The following is a 25,346-nucleotide window of genomic DNA, read 5'->3' as shown; positions in this document are numbered from 1 at the left end:
ACTACCAAACTGCATATAGGCCTTACTTTCTTAAAATTTCGTTTATACATGAAATTTTACCTGATTTTAGTTAGATTTTCTTATTTATATAAAGTAACTAAAGTTTTTTTATAAAACATACACAAATTCGGTCCAAAACTATAATTTGTATATAACTTGAATATAATTTTTTATTATACAAATTTTGGCCAAAAGCTACAATTTATATGTATACAAAGTTTTTTGTACAGGGAATCTGGTTACAAAAACTATAATTTATATATAATATGTATAAATTATGTTAGTTGTATATATTTTATATATCATCTGTACACCCGAAGTATAAAATATATACCATTAATATTTTGTATATGAAAGGTTGCCCAACTAATCACATGTTAAGTATATACAAAATTGAATTCTAAAAACCTTTAAAGTAAGTAAAAAAGAGTAAATATGAATTTGCATTATTCTACCTTTCTCTATTGGACAAATGACTGATTTCTCGATAGAAAGCTCTTTATATCCTTATTAGGTTTATTCGTTTAAATCTGAATAAGTCGGACAACTTTGAATATGGAATGGTCAAAATCGAAATAAAAATCGATTGACATCTCAATCTCAAATTATCAACTAATGAATTATTGAATGGTTGTTTATCTACTTTGTAGATTCTTTTAATCCTTTTATTCTTTTTAGTATCCAAATTTGATGGAAAGATTGATGTTAATGTGATAATGTCCAAAGAAAATGACTACTTATGTATACAAAGAAGAAGCCTTGGCCCAAAAAATTTGGGAGGGGTAGCGAAATTTCTTGTCGCATAAGTAGCGATTTGCACGAATGATGTAACGACTATCCCTGTCTCCGACATGAAACCGCTACTAAGCAAAAAAAGTTGATAGTATGAAATATGAATTTAAATTATATATAGTGTCATTGTAAGAAATTTTTTACACTATCAAATCAGTTTTACCTTTCGTAACTAGTGACATATCTTATTTTCAAGATTACAAGTCTCATGGAGGCTTTTATGTAAATATCATTAGCATGACTTGTTAATGTCTAAAATTATTTATGTCAACGATGCATATAACTTAAACTCATGAAATATATATGAAACAAAGTTTCAAGCAACTTAAGTATGAATACATACTTATCTAATGTACTGATAATGCAAGACTGCAAAAACAAGTAATCAAATGAAAATAGAAAGATATAACAAAAATGCATTGTAAATGGTGTTAGAAATTAGACTGGTAGGTAAGTCATGCAAATCTATATAGAGATTAGTTTAAACCTACTATTCTTCATGTAACAGCAACACTTATAGAGACAAATATTTATCAATGAGTTCTCCAATAACATAATCATTACAATTATTCAACAAATTGATTGGATTTTTGGTTTGCTTTCTAAAATGATAATGGCATTCAAATTTATAGCCATATTGTTACTGGAAATAACTCTTGCACTATTTTCCAGGGCAGAAAATGGTCTTCCAGTTAAAAGCATTCAGGTATAGATAAATTTTTATGTACATTATATATATATATATATATATATATATATATATATATATATATATATATATATATATATTAAAAACCATTTCCAGTTTCTTCCGGAACCTTCCTTCTTTAATATCAAAAGAAGGAAGAATGAATTTTCCTCTAGCTATATTGTTCGGACTTTTCAAAAAATTTGTCACGTGCGTATCGATCGGATTTTTCAAAAGTGCTTTTGAAGATTCCGATACTCGACGATATTTTTGAAAAGTTTGAACAACATAGTGCTTTAGTGCCATTTCCTTTTCCTTTTCCCTTTCACCAAGCTAGTTCACTTGACATACTATATAGTGGTATTATAATTTTTTTCCTTTCTCTAATCTATATTTTCTTATTGAATATTATAGTTTTATCTATACATTGAGTTGTTACTTGATGTTTTTTTTTTAAAAATTCTTTTGATTTTTTGTTAGAGTGAAGATGGAGATGTCATTGACTGCATTGACATTTTTAAGCAGCCAGCTTTGTCTCATCCTGCTTTGAAGAACCACAAAATCCAGGTTTGTTCAACTGATATTAAAAATTACAGGAAGAGTTTATTAATGCAATTATAAATACTAAAGTGTAAAAGTATTTTTATATTATCAAGTCGCCTAAACGATAACTTAATTAATCATTCATAAAATGCAGAGATAGTAACTTAAAAAATAAGGAATATTAGTTACTATTTATTTATTACACCATGTTAAAGTACACAGATTATATATACTTCCCGTATTCCACTTTACATGATACTATTTTTCTTTTAACGTGCTCCAAAAAAAATTACACTTTCTATATTTGAGAAAGATTTAATTTTGAACTTCTCATTTTATCCTTAGTGGCATGATTTTATGGCTATATAAATATACGTGGCATGTTTAAGACCACAAAAAAGGGCAATCCGGTGCACAAAGCATCCGATGTTCATGCAGGATCTGGGGAAGGGCCGCACCCCAAGGGATATAATGTAGGTAGCTTACGCTGATGCAAGCATCCAGGGGCGAAGCTATATATCTTAAAGGATGGTCAATTGACCATCCTTCGTCGAAAAATTACACCGCGTATAAAGGTAAAATATTAGGTTTTAGAGGTATATAACATATATTGAACACCCTTTTTCGGGATTTTTTTTTACTTCTTTCCAGTTTGAGCATCCTTGGGAAAACTCCTGTGCTTCGCTACTGCATCTGCAAGCATCAATCGTTGATTCTACTATATATTTAAGATCAAAAATTTCAAAAATCTTTTATTTTCTTAAATCTATGCCGAATCAAACAACTTCACAAAAAATTAAACGGAGGATATTAGTTATATCATTATAGAATAAGATACATATATTTCATTCACAAAGCTGCATATTAAAACCATTTTGCTTCATTGATCAGATGAGACCGAGTGATAATCCAGTTATGGAGAATTCTCTCACAACAAAAACAGACCAAAAATTCTACAAGTTTGTCACGACACAAATCTGGCAAAAAAATGGAAATTGTCCAAAAGGGACAGTTCCAATTCGAAGAACACAGAAGAAGAAGGATCAATTGAAAAAGCCTAGCTTTTTTCATAGAGATAATGGATTGAAAAGCAAGAAGGATATCTACCTTTCACAGATGAATCACTCAGTGAGTCATTTTTCTGTCAATATAGTTTAATTTGTGATAGCGGGTTAGTTACTATTTTTATCGGGTTACTAATTATGCTTATATATATTGTTTAACTAAAAAATAAAATTTTAGTCAAAGCTAGAATTTAGAAGAACACGAGTTACTAATAATCAAAAGAGTGTATAAAAGAAAGTAATTTAAGTAGCAAGAGAGTAATCAAGAGAAAAACAAGTAAACCAAAGTTTATATCAATAGTATTTCGTGTCCCCACAATTGATCAGATATCTCCCTTTTATGGATATCTTGGAGATATACGTTTTTCCCAAATCATAATGAGGCTATTATGAGTAATTAAAGACATTGAATGATACGTTACATAATCATTACATTCAATACAAATTCTCTAACGTATTCCACATTTAATACCTATTAAATGTCGTATCTGCACTCCTTTCTATTGTCAGATTCATTCCTTTTGATTCTCGGATATAAATGACTTAGATAGGTACGGGCGTTGGGTTATTTGTATACCTGCTCGTGCCTCTTCCTCTGCCATTTGCTCGTATATGTTGCAACTCGTGCTTCTTGGCTAGTTGTAATTCTTTGATTATTTGACCAGTCTACGTGTTTTGACATGTCACCTTTATATTTAAATACAATTTTGTCCAATACGGATAGTCTCCCCACTTTCCATTTATTCATCAGTTGAATATTTGGGAAGTGGATTTCATTAAAAGAGAATTTTTGTCACCATTAATGCTATGACAAAATTGACGCTTCAATTGTCGCTTCCATTTAATGCTCAGTACACGTGTCCTTTTTCCATTGGTTCTGCAGTTTTGCAGCCCTTTTCAAGGTTTTTTACGGCTCCACTATTCACGAAGTGCCAGTTATCATTATTATGGTCCTTCCATCACTGCACTTTTACCTTTGGCGGTGGCGTATTAATATAAATATAACTTCTTTCCTTGTCTTTTACCACATAAAGTTTATTAAACACTTAATTCCTCAAATCTCAGTTCACTTCTTCCTCACATTATTCTTCTTCGCCATGTCTTCACCAAATCCTAACCCTAGGAGAGTTCCCATTGTTGATATCTTCCCTAATGCCCCCGTTAGACATAGAAGGGGAGGTGGGCTTCGTTGCTTAGGGTCTACTTGCGGTGGTGGTTCGTCTATACCTTCTCCTAGTTCTGGTCCTTTTTCTAGAACTAGAGGTTCCCTTTCTCAAAAATCTTCTTCTAGGGATAAAGAACCTTCTGAACCATTACGTGGGCCTTTAGTAGAGGAGATAGCCCCTACAGAACTATCTTTTTACCATGATAGGGAATCTCTTAGAAACCAGGTTTCCGCTTTAGATCGTGCTGACGCTTACCCCACTCAAATTACAGAAGTTTCGACTCCTGTAGTTCGCAAAGACTGCCATTGGAGTAATGATTTTCCCATTATTATCCATAATCCAAATCAGAGAATTACTTTTTACTTGACTAGGTTCTCTTTTGTTTATACATACCCTTTCACTTTAGGGTTCAAACCAGCTATTGACCCAGTCATTCTTAAATTTTGCCATTCTTTAATGTCTGTTTGGGTCAAATTGGCCCAATCATATGGAGGGTTGTTGCCTGTTTGAGGCATTTAACCAATATGGCTGACGTTTTCTTTACCTTCCCTCACATGATTCATCTTTACTCCCCTAGACTTTTCCGTAATGGCGTTTTTACCCTAGTGGATAGGAGTAAGAGTGTTTTAGTAAGCTCTGAAGCTGACAAGGACCGTGGCTAGTACGCTCGATTTGTTGCTGCCCCCACTATTGGTTTAGTGGGTGAGAATAACGCTCCCTTCCCTGAGAAGTGGAATTTTGCACGTAAGTCTTTTATCCATCTCGTGCCTTTTTCTTTCAAGTTTATCAACTTCTCTAGTTTTGCTTTTTTTAGCAATAATGGGAGTGGTGGAGGATATTCCCAATTTTCGTGGTTGGGTAGATAAATTGCTGAAGACCGCACCAATAGATGGTAGGTCTTGGAAAATACTTTCTTACCGTTACGGTTGGAAAGTAAAGACTCATGGTAAGAGTTTTTATTTCATCTTTCACGCATGTATATATTTTTCTTTATTGTTCTAACTTACATCCTTCTTTTTATCAGGATTTTCTATTTGAGGAGTTACTGCTGAAGCAGTTGCGGCCTCTCGTGTCTCTTCGGGAACCCGTACTCTTTCGGGAACCCTATTTCTTTAGAAAGAGCCCGAGAAATAGTCTTGGGTTCTTTTTCTGCAAAAAGGAAAAATGTTGAAGAAGAAGACTCTGAAGAAGAAGAAGATGAAGGTTCCCTGGTGATGAGGCCATGAGCTAGGAGACGCATCATCTCTGATCATGAAGCTGAAGTTTCCCCTCGTCTTTCTGTTCCTCTTACCGAACCTGTTGAAACCCCAGTAATAATTCCTGATGATGACGTCACTCCTCATGATACTCATGAGTCTATTTATCACCTTTTCTTCAGTGGTATTAGTAGTGGAAGTTTAGGGCCTGTTTTAGATGAAATACCCTTATCTTCTTTTTCAACTCCCGTGCCCGTGATTCCTTCCTTACCAGCCCCAGCTGTTTCTGTTCCTTCTTCTACTGTTTTCACTTCCTCTACCGCTCCTCCTTCGACAATTCCCCCTCCTATCGTTCACCATACGTAAGTGGGCTCTTCAAGTAGAAGTTCCGCTATGAGGAGAGTAACCATTGAAGTTCATGCTGATAGCAGCCTTTTGAGGAAGTCAGGTCAGGCAGATGTATGGCTGGAACCTTTAATTGATCCAATTGAAAAAGCAAAGTTGGAGAGCCATAGTTCCCTGACTCTAATGAATGAAATCGTGCATGCCACTTTGAAGGTATTTTCCTTCTCTCCCTTCTTTACTTTGTAATTTTTTTTATCTTTGGGCTTATTATATTCTTATTTCCCTTCCCTTTTTAGGCCAATCTTATCGGCACAGAAATGATGAACCAAATCCCTCTCTTGGAGAAGGTAGCACGTGATTCTCAGTTGGAGGCGATCAATTGGAAGGAACAATTTGAGAGTGCACTAATTGATATGGAAGATTTACAAGAAAGCAAGAGTACCTTAGAGCAGCAGATGCGGGCTTTAACTTCAGAGTTAGCAGTTGTAAAAGCTTCCTCAAGCCAAGTAGAAAAAGACAAAGAACGTCTCGAAACTTCCTTCTCAGAGCAACTATATAAGGCCAGCGAAGAGAACAGAGAGTTGAAGGCTCTTTTGAGTCAAAAAGAAGTTTACGCTGGGGAGCTCGTGCAAAGCTTAACTCAAGCACAGGAAGACCTTCGAGTCTCGGCTGATAAGGTTCGTGCTTTAGAGAGCTCCCATGCCTCTCTTCAAGCTTCTTACAACTCCGCCTTGGCTGAAAATGAAGAGCTAAAGAATGAGATTACTGATTGGGAAAAGGATTATGAGACCCTTGAAGAAAAATCTGCTATTGAGGTAAGTTGGGCATTTTTGAATTCACGTCGTGATACCCTAATTGAAGCTGGCCAAGAAAACTTCAACCTGGAGTCGGAGTTAGCTAAGATCAATGAAACCATTGAAAAATCTCAGCAAACTCAAGACTTCCCTTTTCCCGTGGTTGAAGCTCCCGTGAATGTTGAAGCTGATACGGGTATCCCAACTCTTTCAAGCCCAATCGAGCCTATTGCTGCAAGCCAAGTTGAAACCGCATCTGTTGATGCACCTGCCCAAATTGAGCCCGCTGCTATTGATGTTCCTGCTTCAGTTCCACAAACTTCTCAGTGACCAGTTTTAATCATTTGAATGATTTTGTTTTTGTTTTTATTTTGGAAAATTGTAATCAAACCCTTAGCTTCATTTGAGGGTTGATTTTGGAAACGCAAGTCCCCAAGTCTTTTATGGGGCAATCTGTATAAACAATTTCATAGTTTTATGACTAAGTTCGAACTTAGTCTTAGATTTTTTACATATTAAGAAGTTTTTCATGTTATTATCTTAAACTTCTGTTTGCTTTATTCTTGCCTTTATTTTTAAGGACTTACATTTGTTTTTCGAAAATGCATCTGTTAACCTCATGACTAATTAATTTAAACATGAGTTTTATAAAAGAGGGCCCTTTTATATTTCGACACTTAATGAAGAAGACGTCTCAACTTCATAATGGTGTTGTCATACGATAAAAGAAATAGGAACACACATGTTTCTTTGAAATAACTTTGACAAGTTTTGAATAATACTTTACATGTATTTGAATTACATCTATAACTTTCTCGTAACTGTTTTTCTTGTAACAGATTTTTTCAAAAAAAGAATAATAGACACGAGGTTTTTCCTTATAACCCGTTTTAGTACATAGCCTTTACCCTAACTATAGTGAGGTTTTTATTTGGCCTTAGCTCGTGGCTCTATCTCGTGACTTTGTGACTTTTACTCTGCACTTGACTCTTTTAGGCTTGATTTTTTCTTAATCTTCTTTGCCTTCTTTATACACATGTCTGTGTATATTATGTAGTCCCCAAGTGTTTGAGTGTTGAAGTATGAAGCCTCGAGCACTTGATAGTTTTTCTCATTTGGTCCTTTTCCTGAAAAGGAAAAATATACAGGACTCGGAGGTGCGATTATAGATGAAGACTGCTTAACCCATTTGAATTTCTATCAGAATATTTTTAACCCAAGGCCAGGAATTTTAGGTTATTCTGTGTGCCTTACAGGTCGTGACTCATCATTTAGTACGGGTTAGCCTTTTGCCTATCTTCTAAAATCGTTAATAAAATTTTAACAATTCAAAAATTAAATTTAAAATGGTGATACCTAACCGTGAGTATTCCTTAGAAATAGTATCTCTTCAAAGGAACAACATTCCAATGTGAAGGTAATATCTTGCCATCCATTGTCTCCAGCTCATATGCTCTCTTTCCTACAATATCATGAACTCTATAGGGTCCTTACCATGTTGGACTTAATTTACCCGTGTTAGCTGCCTTTGTAGATTGAAAAACCTTTTTAAGCACGAAGTCCCCCACTTTGAAGAATCTGAGGCGTGCTTTTCGGTTGTAATATTGTTCTATGACTTGCTTTTGTGCTGCCATTCTTATTAATGCAGCTCCTCTCCTCCCCTCGAGTAAATCTAGATTGACCCGCATCTCCTCGTCATTAGATTCTTGTGTCGCCTGTGTGAACCGTGTACTTGGTTCCCCAATATCAACTGGAATTAAAGCTTCAGCTCCATAAACCAATGAAAACGGTGTTTCTCATGTACTTGTTTTTGCAGTTGTGCGATATGCCCATAAAACTCCAGGTAATACTTCAGGCCAGTTACCTTTTGATTCCTCTAATCGTTTCTTTAAATTATTGATAATAACCTTGTTCGTTGATTTTTCTTACCCATTACCCACCGGATGATAAGGTGTTGACGTAATCCTTTTAATTTGCCAACTTTGAAAGAATTCCGTGATTTGAGCTCCAATAAATTGAGGGCCATTATCACACACGATATCCTTTGGTACACCGAATCGGCATATGATATTCCGCCAAATTAAATCTTTGACTTCCTTTTCTCGCACTTGTTTAAATGCTCCTGCCTCCACCCATTTAGTAAAATAATTAGTGAGTACGAGCAGAAACTTTACCTGTCCTTTTGCTTGTGGTAATGGACCCACGATATTCATTCCTCATTTCATAAATGGCCATGGCGCAATGACCGGGTGTAATAACTCCGCAGGTCTATGCATATTGTTACCGTACCTTTGACATTTATCACATTTGGCCACGAAACTTTCTGCTTCTTCTTCTTCCATTTTAGGCCAGTAATAACCTGCCCTAATTAAGGTTCTTACCAATGACCTTCCTACTACGTGATTCCCGTAATGTCCCTCGTGTATTTCTTTCATTACATACTCCATTTACGAAGGTCCGAGGCATCTTGCTAAGAGACCACCGAACATTTTACGATATAAATTGCCTTGCTTTAAGCAGTACCGAGCAGCCTTCTTTCGAAGCGCATGAGCTTTCTTCTTATCATCAGGGACGGTACCATACTGCAAAAAAACAATAATCTCGTTCCTCCAATCCTAAGTTAAATTATTAAAATTTACCCCATTCTTATCAGGATCGAGAACTGAATGAAATAAATGTATAATTGAGGCGTTTGCATCGCTTGCCACATCAGCTGCAGATGCGAGATTAGCTAGGGCGTCCGCTTCAATATTTTCATCCCTTGGTATTTGTATAACTTTCCAGGTTAGAAATTGCTTTATCAATTCCCGTACCTTTTCTAAGTATTGTTGCATCCTTGCTTCCCTAGTTGTATAAGTCCCCAGCATTTGATTAACCACGAGTTGCGAATCACTCTTAATTATAATCTGATTTATGCCAAGCTCTCGTGCCAATTCTAGACCTGCAATCATAGCCTCATACTCCGTTTTATTGTTAGTTATGGAGTGACATTTAATAGCTTGTCGAATGGTACCACCCGTAGGTGGTACCAAGATAATCCCTAAACCTGCACCTTTTACATTAGATGAGCCATCAGTGAATAAAGTCCAAGTTCCCGGGTTAGTTCCATTGAGTACCTGTAATTCTTTTTCTGCTTCTAATTACATCTCTTGGCTAAAATCAGCCACGAAATCAGCTAACACTTGTGATTTTATAGCAGTTCTAGGTTGGTATGTGATTTCGTATTCACTTAACCTACCTGATAGCTCATGTTTATGTAATATATTACGTAAAGGGTAGGCAGTTACTACGGCGATAGGATGACACTGAAAGTAAGGTCTTAACTTTCTAGATGCCATGATTAATGCAAGTGTAGTTTTTCTAATTGAGGATATTGCATCTCCGCATCTAACAAAGATTTACTAACATAGTAGATAGGGGATTGTTTACCTTGTTCTTCTCGGACCAAAACAGCGCTTACCGCAACTTCCGAAATAGCAAGGTAAATGAGTAGTCTTTCCCTAGCCTTTGGTTTTGCCAGCAAAGGTGGATTTGATAAGTACGTTTTCAAATTCCTAAGTGCTTGTTGACATTCCTCATTCCATTCAAAATGATCCTGCTTTTTAAGGGCTGAGAAGAATTTAAAACACTTTTCTGATGATTTAGAAATGAATCTTCCCAAGGCTGCAATTCTCCCGGTTAATCTTTGAACTTCTTTCTTGTTTGAAAGTATATCAGGGATTTCCTCAATAGCCTTGATCTGTGCAGGATTTACTTCAATACCACAGTTAGAAACAAGAAAACCCAAAAACTTGCCTGATGCAACGCCAAATGCACATTTTTCGGGATTTAACTTCACATTAAATTTGCGCAAAATTGAAAATGTGTCAGATAAGTGTGGTATGTGATCTTTTGAATACTGAGTTTTAACAAGCATATCATCTATATATACCTCCATAGTCTTTCCTAAATGCTCTTGAAACATTTTGGTAACTAACCTCTGATATGTTGCACCTGCATTCTTTAGACCAAAAGGCATTACTTTATAATAATAAGTCCCCCTGTCTATTATGAATGAAGTTTTTTCTTCATCTCCCGAATCCATTTTAATCTGATTATAACCTGAATATGCATCTAAAAAACTTAATAGTTTGTGACTTGCAGTTGCATCAATCAATTGATCTATGTGTGGTAGTGGAAAAGATCTTTAGGGCAGGCTTTATTAAGATCTATGTAATCTACACAAACCCGCCACTTACCGTTCTTCTTTGGAACTACAACAGTGTTAGCTAACCAGTTAGGATATTTTATCTCATGAATGGAACCAATTTTTAGCAATTTTTGGACTTCTTCTTGAATCACCTGATTCTTGAAAGTTCCTTGCTTTCTTTTCTTTTGCTTGACAGGAGGGTATGATGGATCTTCATTTAGTTTATGAGTCATCATCTCCGGTGGTATTCCTGTCATGTCAGAATGGGACCAAGCAAAGCAGTCCACGTTAGTTTTCAAAAATTCAATTAACTTATCTCGCATACCTTGGCTAAGATTGGCTCCAACATAGACTTTTTTATCAGGGCATTGAGCAAATAACACGACAGGCTCTAATTCCTCTAATGTTGTTTTGATATTTTCATTCTCTTCTGGTTCTTAAATGGTATCAGGCCTTGAATCTACATATATTTTTCCTTGTTTAGTTGAGGTTTGTGTTGTAGTGACCTCAACTGCCTTTTGTGGTTGCTATTTACCTTCATTTCTCGTGCTTGTATCTGCAACAGAGTTGATAGCCCTGGCTGTATGTTGATCTCCACGAATTTGACAGATTCCCCATGGCGATGGAAATTTAATAACTTGATGCATGGTTGAAGGAACAACATCCATTTCGTGGATCCATGGTCTCCCAAGAATCATGTTGTAAGCCATCTCCATAACTACCACCTGGAACTTTGTATCTTTAACGACTCCTTCAGTGAATGTGGTGAGTGTTACCTCTCCTTTCGTGAGGACACTAGAATTATCAAATCCAGATAGAGTATGCGTCTTTGGTATCAGTTTATCTTCAGCTTGCATCTCACGTAACTCTTAGTAAAATAATGTTCACGGAACTACCTGGATCAATCAAAACTCGTTTCACATTAGTATCATGTATAATTAAAGATATTACCGGTGCGTCGTTATGAGGGGTTAATATGCCATCTGCATCTGCATCATTGAATGTAATGTTGTCTTCCTCTAAAACATGTCGCACCCGTTTCCCTTGGGTTATTGTTACTTTGAAAATTTTGTTAGCTGCAGTATATGATATACCATTGATGTCTTCACCCCCACTTATAACATTGACAGTTCTTTTGGGAGAAGGTGGTTTTGGAGGCTCCTGCATGTTCTTCATGTAAGCTTGCTTGCCTTTCTCACTGAACAACTCAGTAAGATATCCTTGTTTTAATAAATGATCAACTTCACTTTGTAAAAATCTGCAATCTGATGTTTTATGTCCGTGGTCATTATGAAACTTACACCAATGGTCAGGGTTGCGCCTGTTTGGATTCGATCTCATTTCCTTTGGCCATCGAACCTTATCTCCCATGCTTCTCAAAATAGCTACGAGCTCGGAGGTGCTGACGTTGAAGTTGTAACCACCGAATCTCGCTTTTAAATTTCTATCATCATCTCGTGACTCATAGTTGTTTTGCTCGTTCCTAAATCTTCATGAAGAACCCGATTCTCTGTTTCTTGATCTGTGATCGTACCTTTGATTATCTTGCTTTGATCGTGAGTCCTTTCTCGCGGGTCCCATGTAAGGCTCGTACCTATTTTTACCGGATTTTTTTAGGTATGCGCACATCTCGAACTTACCTTTTCTTCTTTTTGAAATCGTGGAACAGTATCTTCCTCAATCCTCAGCTTCGTGCTATACCTGTTAGAAACATCATTCCACGTTGTAGCCGGGAATTCTCGAAGGCTTTCCTTGAGTCTCCTCGTAGCTTCCGAGATTTTTTCATTCAAATTACTTGTGAAAGCTATAGCTGCCCAATTGTTAGGTACACGTGGCAATGTCATTCTTTCATGTTGAAATCTGTCCACGAATTCTCTAAGCATTTCTGAGTCCCTTTGCTTGATTTTGAAAATATCCTCCATTCTTTTCTCTACTTTTTGAGCTCCCGAGTGTGCTTTGATGAAAGAATCTGCAAGCTCAGCAAAAGAATTTATAGAATTTTTGGGTAAAAGAGAATACCATGTTAGCGCTCCTTTAGTGAGCATTTCACCAAATTTTTTGACTAATACTGATTCAATCTCCTGCTTAGTCAAATCGTTGCCTTTTACACCCATTGTGAATGCAGTCACATGATCTCGTGGGTCTATTGTTCCATCATATTTTGGAATATCAGGCATTTTGAACTTTTTTGGAACTGGGAGTGGAGCAGCACTTGGCTTCCATCCATATCTACCCCTTTGATTATGGGCGGCACCCCGAGTATCTGCTCTATGAGCTCACTTTGCTCCTTGAGCTGTTTCTGAAAGGTTAGTACTAAATTTTATAAATCTGAATTAACTAAATTACCTGGTTCTCCATCTTGCGATTCACTGGGGGTTCCTCCGCTGCCTGAATTCACAAGCTCGGAATGAGGGTTCTCCAGAGTGTTGTTATTTGGAGTAGGTGTGGGTGGTGCAGAAGGTAACTGGCTAACCAAGGACTGAACGGCTTTATTGACCTGTGCGGTAATAAGTTTTTACAAAGCCTCATCCATAGCTTCAACATTTTCGAATTGAGTCTGTCCATCTGTATGAGATCCCTCAGGAGTGCCTTCACAAGATTGCCGAGGAGAGCCTTGTGGAGAAATATTTAGTGCGTTATTATCCTGAGAGTCTCTCTAAAGTTGTTCGTTTATTTGGTTTTCTTGGTTTCCTTAAATGTTGTCATTGTTGTTCGACATAGTTGATGCAACAAGGGAAGTTAAGCGAAAAGAAAATAGATTATCAGATTCCCGGTAACGGAACCAATTTGTTTAAACAAAAAATAAAATTTTAGTCAAAGCTAGAATTTAGAAGAACACGGGTTACTGATAATCAAAAGAGTGTATAAAAGGAAGTAATTTAGGTAGCAAGAGAGTAATCAAGAGAAAAACAAGTAAACCAAAGTTTATATCAATAGTATTTCGTGTCCCCACAATTAATCAGATATCTCCCTTTTATAGATATCTTGGAGATATACGTTTTGCCCAAATCATAATGAGGCTATTATGAGTAATTAAAGACATTGAATGCTACGTTACATAATCATTACATTCAATACAAATTCTCTAACGTATTCCACATTTAATGCCTATTAAATGTCGTATCTGCACTCTTTTCTATTGTCTGATTCATTCCTTTTGATTCTCGGACATAAATGACTTAGATAGGTACGGGCGCTAGGTTATTTGTATACCTTCCCGTGCCTCTTCCTCTGTCGTTTGCTCGTATCTGTTGCAACTCGTGCCTCTTGGCTAGTTGTAATTCTTTGATCATTTGACCAGTCTACGTGTTTCGACACATCACCTTTATATTTAAATACAATTTTTTCCAATACATACATACACACACACACACACACACACACACATATATATATATATATATATATATACTAGTAATTAGAGTACATTTTAGAAAAGGGGTAAAAAAATGACCCTCTACTATACGAAAGTTATATTTAATTTTATCCATCGTTATACTTTGGACCCTTTATACCATTGGCGTTAGCAAATGGTATAAAGAATATTTTTCCTGCATTATAATTTATAAGTGATGGAGTTAGCAAACCTTGACATGAACGGAGTTCAAAATCTGAAGTATAACAAAGAATAGTTCTAAACCATAGTCAAAAGTAAAGGGTAAATAGGACTTTTTCCAAATATTTTGACACACGAAATAATTATAATGTTGCATTATGCGTGCTTGATTCGATCTCCTAACCTAATATAATGAATGAGAAGGTGAAAATTATCACTCAATTTATTCGCTAGCTAGAACTACATTTAATTGTCAAGACCAATATTTTACTAACGATAATAGTATTAACAACGTCAAGGTACAACAAATTAAGGGTAAAATATTGAGATATATATTTCTTATAGAATTTAAATATTTTTTTTCTACATTACAGGTGATTAGATTATGTAAATATTATATCGAAATTCTTACTTCTCGTCTAACCCTATTCTTTTTATTTCTTTTTCATTTTGTGACATGAATATGAAGTTGGCTATACTACATACAGAAGGATATAGATATTTAGGAGCAAAAACAGACATGGTAACGTGGAATCCTCATGTTGAAGCAGATGATGAGTATAGCACTTCTCGAGTAGCTCTTATGAGTGGAGCTTACTATGACTATCAAGACATTGAATCTGGATGGGCAGTTAGTATAATATTTTCTCTTACCTTCTCTTTTTATTTATTTATTATCCCTTATAATATGCTGCTCGGATTCTCCAAAGATATTGTTGGGATATCGCCGAATGCGCGTTGATATATCCAAAAGTAGTGTAATTTAGCGGATTTGACAAGGGTGCAACATCATTTTCTAGAGAGTCCGCACAATATAATGTTGTTCGTACTTCTAATTTATGTTGCTAAGACTCTCCAAAAATATTGTCGGATGCACTTTTTTTTTTTAACTGAAGTACCCCAGACAGAGGTCGGGGAGATGTTGTATTTCAAAAAAAATTGCAGTGAGGGTGGCTTGACCTTACCTCAATAAGATAATACAACATGGTGATTTCTATCGCCCAAAAAATAGCAGGAGATATACAAAGTCCTCTCAACTGCCAGTACATATATATATACATAATAAACTAACAAAAAAGTTGCACTTATCATATTTTGTTCTAATACCAGGCATTTGCCATTTATCCAGAATGAAGGGGCCTTTAGCTTCCTTTTGTAGTTGGCCGAAAGAGTGGCAGATCAACTTTGTACTGGAGGTGGAGGCTAGTTTAGCTAAGGCATCGGCTACTGGTTGCCCTCTCTGTAGCAGTGTTGAACAGTCGCATTTGCATTTTGGACAACTTTTATAATCCTATCCACCACCATTTTAGTTTCATGTGCTTTGTTCCTCTTTGGTTGATCATGTTAACAATGACAGTTGAGTCTAGTTCGAGAGCAAAATTAGCGAAACCTAATTGGTTGCACCATTTTCCTCTAAACTCCGCAGCTAAGGCTTCGGCCATGTTGTTGCTATCACAATTAACAGGCATAACAAAGGCCATGATACAATTGTCATTCCCATCTCTGATTATCCCTCCTATGCCAGCTTTCCTGCTTTCCTTTATGTAACTACCATCAGTGTTAACTTTGATAGTGTCATATAGAGGAGGATGCCATTAAACTTGCTTTCAAGTTTGAACAGGTCTCAACTTTTCTATCCTGCTGCATAAGGTAGGTCAGTGATAAGAGACCTCTCCATTCGGCATTAGATTGGAGATTATGGATTTGATAGTCCATATAACCTGAGATGAAATTTCTTCTGCGTGCCATATCTACAGGAGCTTTTCTGTTTCCAAATCCCCCAGCATATGACAGTTGGTGCTACTTGGAGAATCGGGCCATGTACTTTGTTCTTTGCTTTTCCTTCCCACCAATTTTTGAAGATGGCATGAATAGGGGCCTGTTGATGCCCAATTCCGAGCGGGTTTTCCATTGCCTTCCAAATGAACATAGCTGCCTCGCTTTCCACGAACACATGTTGCATAGTCTCAACCTGTTGGACACTACAACAAGAACATCTCGAAGTGATGTTAGTACCAAACCTACCAATCATGTCATCAAACGGGAGTTTTATTTTAAGAAGTCTCCAAGTTAGGAAGGACATTTTAAAAGGGTAGAATGATGCCAAACTTTCTTTGAGAAATCATTTTTTTTATTTAATTAGGTGCCAAGCCAATTTGTTTGAAAACAAACCATCATCAGAAGAATTCCAAACAGGGAAGCCATCTTCCATATCATTATCTATATCAATTTTAATAATGTAACCAGTAATATGAGAAGGAAGAACCTGGTTTAACTTGTTGATGTCCCATTACCCATTATGAAAGAAGCCATTTACTTGAGTGTTTGCAAATTTCCTGATACCTTGATACATGTGAGCTAGAGTCCTTTACCAGTCCAATTATCCCACCAGAAGCTGGATGAACCATTTTGAATTTTCCAGTTAATGTGCATTTCGGTTTTACTCCTGGTCTTCAATAGATATTTTCATCTGTGAGAATCTGATGAGTTGAGGACTTTACTCACATGATGAGATCTCTTACAATACTTGGCTTTGAGAAAGGCGGCCCATAAAGAATGTTGCATTCTAAACCTTCCCCATCTTTTGATATTAAAGGTTTCAATCACATCTTGCATCTTCCTTATGCCAATGCCACCTTTATCTTTGGGAAGGCACATATTGTGCCAAGAGCTCCAGTGGTATTTGTTCTTACCATTTGTAGATCCCCAGAAGAAATTCACAAAATGTTTTTCCCTGAGGGTAATAGTAGATTGGGGGGGTTCATAGCCGACAGAATATAAGTTGGAAGCGATTGTAGAACATGCTTGATCAGAATGATTTTTCACCTGATGATAAAATCTTGCCTTGCCATCCATCGAGTCTTTTAACAATTTTAGCTAATATGCCCTCAAATAGGACAGTGTTCTTCCTCCCATGATAGATAGGGCATTCCAAGTAATTGAAAGGAAACCTTTTATCCATGAAACCAGAAGCTTGTCTAATTCTATTGATCCTGTAGGCAGAGGTGTTAGGAGAAGTAATGAGGTAACTCTTATCATTGTTGACTCTTTGCCCCGAGGCCTTTTCATACCTCTTGATTTGATTCTTGATAAGCTTGATAGACTGCTTGTTTCCACCACAGAATATGACAATGTTATCTGCATAGGCTAAGTGGTTGATGTTGGGTCCTCCGTTATTCATGCTGAATGGAGTGAAGTTGTCATATTCAAATAGTTTAATCAAAGATCTGGACAAAACTTCAGCACCAATGATGAACAAGGATGGGGACAAAGGACCCCCTTGCTTCAAACCGTGGGAAGAAGTAAAGAAACCTTTTCTATTACCATTGATAATAATAGAATACCAAACTTCATTGACCAAACTCCAAATGATGTCAATCTTTTCCTTGGAGAAACCATATTTCCTCATAACAGACATAAGAAAATTTCAAGACATTCTGTCATAGGCTTTCTCCATATCTGTCTTGATAATAACATTACCACCACGGTTCCTATGGTTGATATTCTGAGTGATCTCTTGCGCAAGTAGAATGTTTTCAATGATAGATCTTCCTTTGACAAAACCACTTTGATTCTCTGAGATAAGCTTGTGAAGCATAGGGTTAAGTGTTCTTGAAAAGATTTTGGAGATGATCTTGGCAGTGAAATTGCTTAGACTGATAGGTCTAAGCTCAAAGAAATTGTTTGGAGACTCCACTTTAGGAAGCGGGACACGGCAGGTATGTGAGAAGAATTTGGAAAGCCTCTTCCCATTGAAAACCTCTTGAACAAAATCAGTAATATCATTTTTGATAATATCCCAGCATTTATGAAAAAAGGTGCCATTGAAACCATCAAGCCCTGCTGCACTTGTAGCTCCCATATCAAAGACAGCATCTTTGATTTCATCAATATTAGGAATGGCAGTGAGAGTTCTATTGTCTTCACCAGTGATTCGTTGAGGGATGCATTCAAGAATTTCAGTATCTCTGAATTGGTGATTGATGTTGATTCTCTTATGGAAGTGTTATGGCAACTTTTGCTATGTTATCATCATCTTCCACCCATTTGTCTCTATTATCTTTGATCCTGTGGAGTTGTAGTTTTCTTCTTTTTCTCTGATTAAGCTGTGAAAGTGCTTGGTATTGGAGTCACCTTCTTCAAACCACTTGATATTAGCTTTCTGTTTCAAGATAGCATCTTGCATGGTCATCCATCTAATGTATTCTGCTTGCCCTTTGTTCGGTTCTTCTCTAGAGAAATCAATGTTGTTTTTTAAATCTAACTCCTTAAGGTCTTGAATTCTAGCCTCCCAGTGTTGAATATGATCGAAAATATTGCCAACTTCTTTTTTAGACCATTGAGTAAGTCTTTTGCTGAGCATCTTTAGTTTCTGTTTAAGTTTCCACAAAGCATTCCCACGTATGTTAGTTGCTCACACTTCTTCAACCAGGTTCATGAAGGAAGGCTGCTCGGTCTAGACGTCAAGGAATCTAAAGTACTTTATGCCATTATTGTTCCTGTTGTAACAACTAAGCAGCAATGGTCTATGGTCTGATCCAGTCCTCGGAAGGTGCTTGACAATGTTATTTTGAAGTAGTTGGCACCATAAATCATTTACAAAATTCTATCAAGTCTCTTCCAAATTCTTCTTCTAGACTCCCAATTATTACACCAAGTGAATTTAGGTCCAACGTAGCCCAAATCCTTAACTTCACAATTGTTCATACAAGAGCTGAAATCTAGGCTTTTGTACATTCTGTGTGGACGACCCCCCTGTTTCTCATATGAATCAAGAATAACATTGAAATCTCCTCCAATGCACCATGGCCCATCAATCAACATATGAGTATCCTCTAAACTACTCCAAAGATCTTTTCTTTCCTTTGCATTACATTAGCATAGACAACAGTGATGAACATATTAGTAGTACTCACCCCATTCTGCATTTTGATGGTGATTTGTTGGTCATCTATACTAATTACACTTGTTTGATAATTACCTGACCACACGAGCCAGATTTGCCCATTGGTGTTGGAGATGCAGTGTCGAAGCTTGAGATACCTCATGTATTTATCAATCTTGTTCATGTTGGCAAACGGTTCCATAATAGCTATGAAATCCACTTTGTTGATGTTGACAAGTTTTTTAAGCCTAGGCATGTCTTTCTTGGTGTTCACTCCTCTAATATTCCAGAAGATTGCACTAATCATGGAAACATGGGAGGAGGATTAGTTTGATCTACCTCCCCGAGGAAGTGAATTGGTATTGCATTTTTCTTCTTTTCTTTCTTTTTATTTTGGTTTCTGGGTTTGGTCACAGGTAGGTGTGTCAACTGAGCGGGTCAAAATGGGTTGAGTCAATAATTGGGCGGGTCAAATGACCCGCCCAAAAGTTACTTGGGCTAAGATGGGTTAGGTCAAAATGGGTTAAAATTCGGGTCATAACTCAATCCGCCCAACTCTTATTAAACTTTAATTAATATATTCTATTTTCTTATAAATTGTATAATTACTAAATAAGGATTTTTTGCTTTTGTTATGGTCATATTTAAAATATTAGACAAAAAATAAAATTATTTCTCAGATATTTTGACAAACTTACTCATGGATCAATTTGGGCTAAAAATTAGTCCAACTTTAATTGGATTGAGATGGATTGGGTCAAGATGGGCTAAGTTCAATAAATGGGCGGGTCAATAACCAACCCAACCTTGGACGGGTTGGGCGGGTCATTTGGGCTTGGGCCAAATTTGACAGCCCTAGTCACAGGTGAGAAACCATCCCCTTCCTCGTTGTCATGCCCAGTATGTAATTGATCTTTTGGAATCACAACAGTGACACTGTTGGGGGAAGTTACTTCAAATTGTTGTTGAGTTACTCTGCTCATTGAGGCTGCTTCTGTGTGGGCTTCCTGTTCTTCAAGGATCAAATCGACTGCCAGGCAAATTCCTGGCAGATTCTTGATGTCTGAAGGGACACTAGTTGATTCATTGATATACATCTGCCAGTCAGGAGCCTTGTCTGTTTTGGTGGCCTCAATATTGCTTGATTCTTGCACTGCTTCTTCATTCTCATTTTGACTATCATTCTTGATCACATCAGTGCTTCCTTCATCTCCATTTTGTATCTTATCCTCACTTCTGTTAGTATCCATCTGAGTATTCATTTGCAAGTTGTTTTCTTGTTGGTCATTCATAGCAGCTTCTATACCTCCCTTGTTTTTGGAGTTGCCAGATACCTTAACATGTTTAAATGTCACCTTGGACTTCTTTTTTGAAACTCTCTTTTGTCTTCTAACTTTCAGTTTTTTGGTCGTTCTTCCCTTGATGCTTGTTGGATGCACGTTGAATTCTTCAAAAATAATGTATTTTGACGGATTCTACATGGATACAGTAGCATTTTTAGAGAGTCCACACAACATAACTTTTAGTGTTGTTCATATTTCTAGTTTATGTTACTAAGACTCTCCAAAAATATCGCCGGATGCGCATTGGAATCTCCAAAAGTAATGTATTTTGGCAGATTCAATACGAATATGACAACATTTTTGGAGAGAGTCCATGCAACATAGCTTCTAGTATTATGTTATTGGTAGTGTAAAAATTCTTTAAACTATCAGTGAAGTTTCATAGAATTAAATTCGCACGTCATTAATAATTTGTAGCATTTACTAACTGGTTGATTTAACTTCTAACATTTTAGGTTAATCCAAGGGTTTATGGTGATAGGCAGACGCGATTTTTCACTTATTGGACTGTAAGTTCTTATATTTTTTTCTTCATTTTTTTAAGTCATCATTATTTTTTTTATTTTTTTTGGAAGTTCAACACATATATAATATATAGGACTATTTTGATAAAATTATTTACCATATTATATAGGGGTGCATTTAACACAATTTACTGTTTACAACACTAGAAAGAAAATAACTAGTGGTGATCATATTCTCTTTATTTCATGCTTGACTTCTTAAAGTTGTAATTTGAGTGAAATGGCTTGAAATAAGCTTGAATTCTTACTAAGAGCTCGTTTGGCTTAGCTGATTTAAGTAGCTGATAAGCATTAGGTGCTGAAAAACACTTTTAAGTGCTGAAGCTGATTTAAAAAATAAACAGTTACGTGTTTGGATAAAAGTGCTGGAATTAATAATAAGCAGCGGAAGAATTGGGTATACGAAGAGTTTTGTTTAAAAAGAATTATTTTAGGGATAGAATAGTAAATATTTTGGTCAAACCTAAAGTGCTTATAAGCTGAAATTTGATAAGTTGGGGGAGACCAACTTATGCCTTTTGGCTTATAAGCACTTAACTTATAAGCACTTTTAATTTTACCAAACGCGTAGATAAGCCAAAAAGTGCTTATAAGCCAGTTTGACCAGCTTATAAGCTTAGCCAAACACCATCTAATTGGCTCTCTTCTTTATTATCTCATCTCTTTCACCTTATCTTTTTAAAGTCTGGTCTTGAAATATAAAAAATAACTATGATAAATGTAATCTGACAAGTTTAGTGATTCTAAAAGGTTTATTCAATTTGAAATGATACATTGAATTATATTTTCCTTTTCGTAAAAGGTAAAACCAATAATGGTAAATATGTCGTTCTTCCTTCAAGAGATAGAAAAATCAAATATGGTAAGAATATCAGGAAGGAAAAATTGATATCTTGTTATATGTGAAGACGCTTTAGTTTTATCACTTTTATTTTGTTCTTAATGACTTGTTATATATATATCAAGAAAGAGTGATATCTTGTTATAGATAAAAACTAAATATCGTCAAGAATATGTGTCAAGAATCTTACTGTTTTATTAAGTTACGTGCTCATTCAAATACTGTCATATAAAATGAAACAAACTCGATCTAATAAAGTCTTATGTAATGAATTTCACTTGTGTTTGGATGTTCAAATGATAGACTGATGGCTCAAGAGAAACAGGTTGCTTTGACCTGGCTTGTCCTGGTTTTGTACAAACCAGCCATGAGATAGCACTTGGTGCAGCTATATACCCAATCTCAACCCAAAATGGTCTCCCTTATTCAATTACTGTTTATATTTACAAGGTTAGTAACATAATACTTTTTTTTTTGGTTTTCCATTCAGTTCGATATTCACATTGGGTCCAAACTAATTCTGATTTGCGTCGTAAGTGTAAGATCCATTGTAGAAGGAAATGCTCCATATTTTCTTAATTTCCTATATTTGAAACCGAAGTCTCGGGTCAAGGGTGAAGAATTCTTATCCATCACACTATGATCCATATACATTTATATGACAACATCTTGAAATATAAACATGTTTAATATACTAGACATTGACAAATATTCTATTTTTTTCCCCTTCAAATAAGAATGATTTGCTTGCATTTTGACAACAAACACGAGTCTTATTTTTTGTCAATTTTCACGGATGCTTTCGCAAATTAATACACGTCGAGGCACATTATGTTATGAATTTAAGTAATATATGTTGATAATGTATTAATTTTATAGTATCAAACTAATTTAATTGGACTTAGCAGGTTATCATAATATCAACATATATATGTAATTTTTTAGGTTGACAATAATATGTAACTTTTTATAGCAAATTTGATAAAATAATTACTAAAAAAATAGAATAACAAATTGCTAATTATATCTAGTTAAAGTTTCCTAACAACATAAAAATTATTATAGCACTATCAATATATATAATTAAAATCTTTAAATCTTTCTTTTCTTATTTCTTGTACTCATGCATATCCAAAATCAAGTTAAAAAAACATATTATTAATTTAATTTACTTTTATCTTGTTCTCGTTGTTGCTTGTTGCTACCGCTCTTTTCTCATTTTTCTCAAGCCGAGGGCCTATTGAAAACAACATCTCTACATTCACTGTAGAGGTAAGGTCTGCGTACTATCTATTTTCCCCAGACACTACTTGTAATAGAAATATATTGAGTTTGTTGTTATTGTTGTTGTTGTTGTATTAATTTAATTTACATGCCTTGGCATAACTGATAAAGTTGTTGTCATGCGGCCAGGAGGTCACGGGTTCGAGCCGTGAAAACAGCCTCTTGCAGAAATGCAAGGTAAAGCTGCGCACGATAGACCCTTGTAGTCTGGCCTTCCCCGCACCCCGCGTATAGAGGAAGCTTAATGCACCGGGCTACCTTGCTTTACAAATATAGATAAATTGCTCACATTTGACAATTCTCTCTTTTTTTTCTTTGATCTTATAATTTCTCTATATTTTTCACCAAATTAGGATTTAAATACAAGCAACTGGTGGCTACAATATGGAGAAAAAATAAACATAGGATATTGGCCATCAGAGATATTTGAAGGTGGGCTAAAATACCATGCAGAAACAGTTCAATGGGGTGGTGAAGTTTATAGCAGCAAAGTAGGAACACATCCACATACAAAAACACAAATGGGAAGTGGAGCATTTCCTATTTTTATATATGCAAATACAGGATTTATGAAAAGAATAAGAGTTCTTCAAAATTCAATGGAGTTGAAATTTCCAGAATATGTTGATGCTTATTCTGAGGAATATGATTGTTATCGTACTCAGTATATGGGTGATTATGTTGAAGAACCTGAATTTCATTTTGGAGGTCCAGGAAGGAATCCAATATGCCCTTAAAACACATTGTTAACAGTGACGCTCGTTTCAGTTGCAGACAAGTTGGGGTCGGCTATATGAATTGTCACTAATTTTGAATTTTGTTGAGTTTATTATCAATCTTGGTTTCGCTTTAACAGCTAGTTTGGATGGTTGTTCTCTATTGTATTGTATCAATTTTCTTTATTATTATTATTATGTTGAAAAACCTGAATTTCACTTTGGAGGGCTGGGAAGGTATCCAATATGCCCTTAAAACATATTGTGAATTTAGAATATAGCGACACGATGACGCTAGCTTCAGTTCAAAACAAGTTAGGGTCGGCTATATGAAATTGTCACTAATTTTGAATTTTGTTGAGTTTATTATCAATCTTGGTTTCGCTTTAACAGCTAGTTTGGATGGTTGTTCTCTATTGTATTGTATCAATTTTCTTTATTATTATTATGTTGAAAAAGCTGAATTTCACTTAGGAGGGCCGGGAAGAAATCCAATATGCCCTTAAAACACATTTATGAAGTTAGAATACAATGACAACGACGACGCTAGTTTCAGTTCCAAACAAGTTGGGTTATTCGGCTATATGAGTTGTCACTAATATGAAATTTTGTTGATTTTATTATCAATCTTGATTTCGCTTTAAGAGCTAGTTTGGATGGTTGTTATCTATTGTATTGTATCATTTTTCTTTATTATTATTACGTTAAAAACTTGAATTTCACTTTGGAGGGCCGGGAAGGAATCCAATATGCCCTTAAAATAACTTGTGAATTTAGAATATAGCGACAACGATGACGCTAGCTTCAGTTCCAAACAAGTTAGGGCCGACTATATGAATTGTAACTAATTTTAAATTTTGTAAAGTTTATTATCAATCTTGATTTCGCTTTAACAAGTAGTTTGGATGGTTGTTATCTATTGTATTGTATCAATTTTCTTTATTATTATTATATTAAAAAACCTGAATTTCACTTTGGAGGCCCGCGGGAAGGAATCCAATATGCCCTTAAAACAATTTGTGAAGTTGGAATATAACAACAACAATGATGCTAGCTTCATTTCCAAACAAATTAGGGTTGGCTTTATAAATTGTCACTAATTTTGAGTTTTGTTGAGTTTATTATCAATCTTGATTTTGCTTTAACAGCTAGTTTGGATGGTTGTTATCTATTGTATTGTATCAATTTTCTTTATTATTATTATGTTGAAAAACCTGAATTTCACTTTGGAGGGCCGCGAAAGAATCCAATATGCCCTTAAAACAATTTGTGAAGTTGGAATATAACAACAACAATGACGCTAGCTTCAGTTCCAAATAAGTTAGGGTCGGCTATATGAATTGTCACTAATTTTGAATTTTGTTGAGTTTATTATCAATCTTGATTTTGCTTTAACAGCTAGTTTGGATGGTTGTTATCT

General features: G+C 35.6%; 2 protein-coding genes across 4 annotated transcripts; both read left to right on the top strand.

Moving 5' to 3' along the window:
• The first annotated feature begins 1,321 nt into the window (after nucleotides 1-1,321).
• On the top strand, nucleotides 1,322-24,322 carry LOC104233279 (protein neprosin-like). 3 transcript variants are annotated; one of them, XM_009786651.2, is made up of 7 exons: nucleotides 1,322-1,498; nucleotides 1,961-2,047; nucleotides 2,915-3,151; nucleotides 14,803-14,964; nucleotides 21,017-21,070; nucleotides 22,230-22,376; nucleotides 23,564-24,322. In XM_009786651.2, the coding sequence occupies exons 1-7, from the start codon at nucleotides 1,400-1,402 to the stop codon at nucleotides 23,945-23,947; spliced, it is 1,170 nt and encodes a 389-aa protein (XP_009784953.1). In that variant the 5' UTR covers nucleotides 1,322-1,399; the 3' UTR covers nucleotides 23,948-24,322. The 3 variants fall into 3 exon arrangements, with proteins under 3 accessions (XP_009784953.1, XP_009784955.1, XP_009784954.1); XM_009786653.2 differs by lacking the exon at nucleotides 2,915-3,151; XM_009786652.2 differs by lacking the exon at nucleotides 22,230-22,376.
• Nucleotides 5,843-6,918, top strand: LOC138876918 (uncharacterized). Its single transcript, XM_070156164.1, has 3 exons — nucleotides 5,843-6,007; nucleotides 6,091-6,471; nucleotides 6,724-6,918. The coding sequence occupies exons 1-3, from the start codon at nucleotides 5,843-5,845 to the stop codon at nucleotides 6,916-6,918; spliced, it is 741 nt and encodes a 246-aa protein (XP_070012265.1).
• Nucleotides 24,323-25,346: the final 1,024 nt, after the last annotated feature.

The sequence above is a fragment of the Nicotiana sylvestris genome, chromosome 9 (genome assembly GCF_000393655.2).
Source record: "Nicotiana sylvestris chromosome 9, ASM39365v2, whole genome shotgun sequence".
NCBI lineage: Eukaryota > Viridiplantae > Streptophyta > Magnoliopsida > Solanales > Solanaceae > Nicotiana > Nicotiana sylvestris.
The sequence above is the reverse complement of the archived record's forward strand: the minus strand, read 5'-3'. Positions and strand labels throughout refer to the sequence as shown.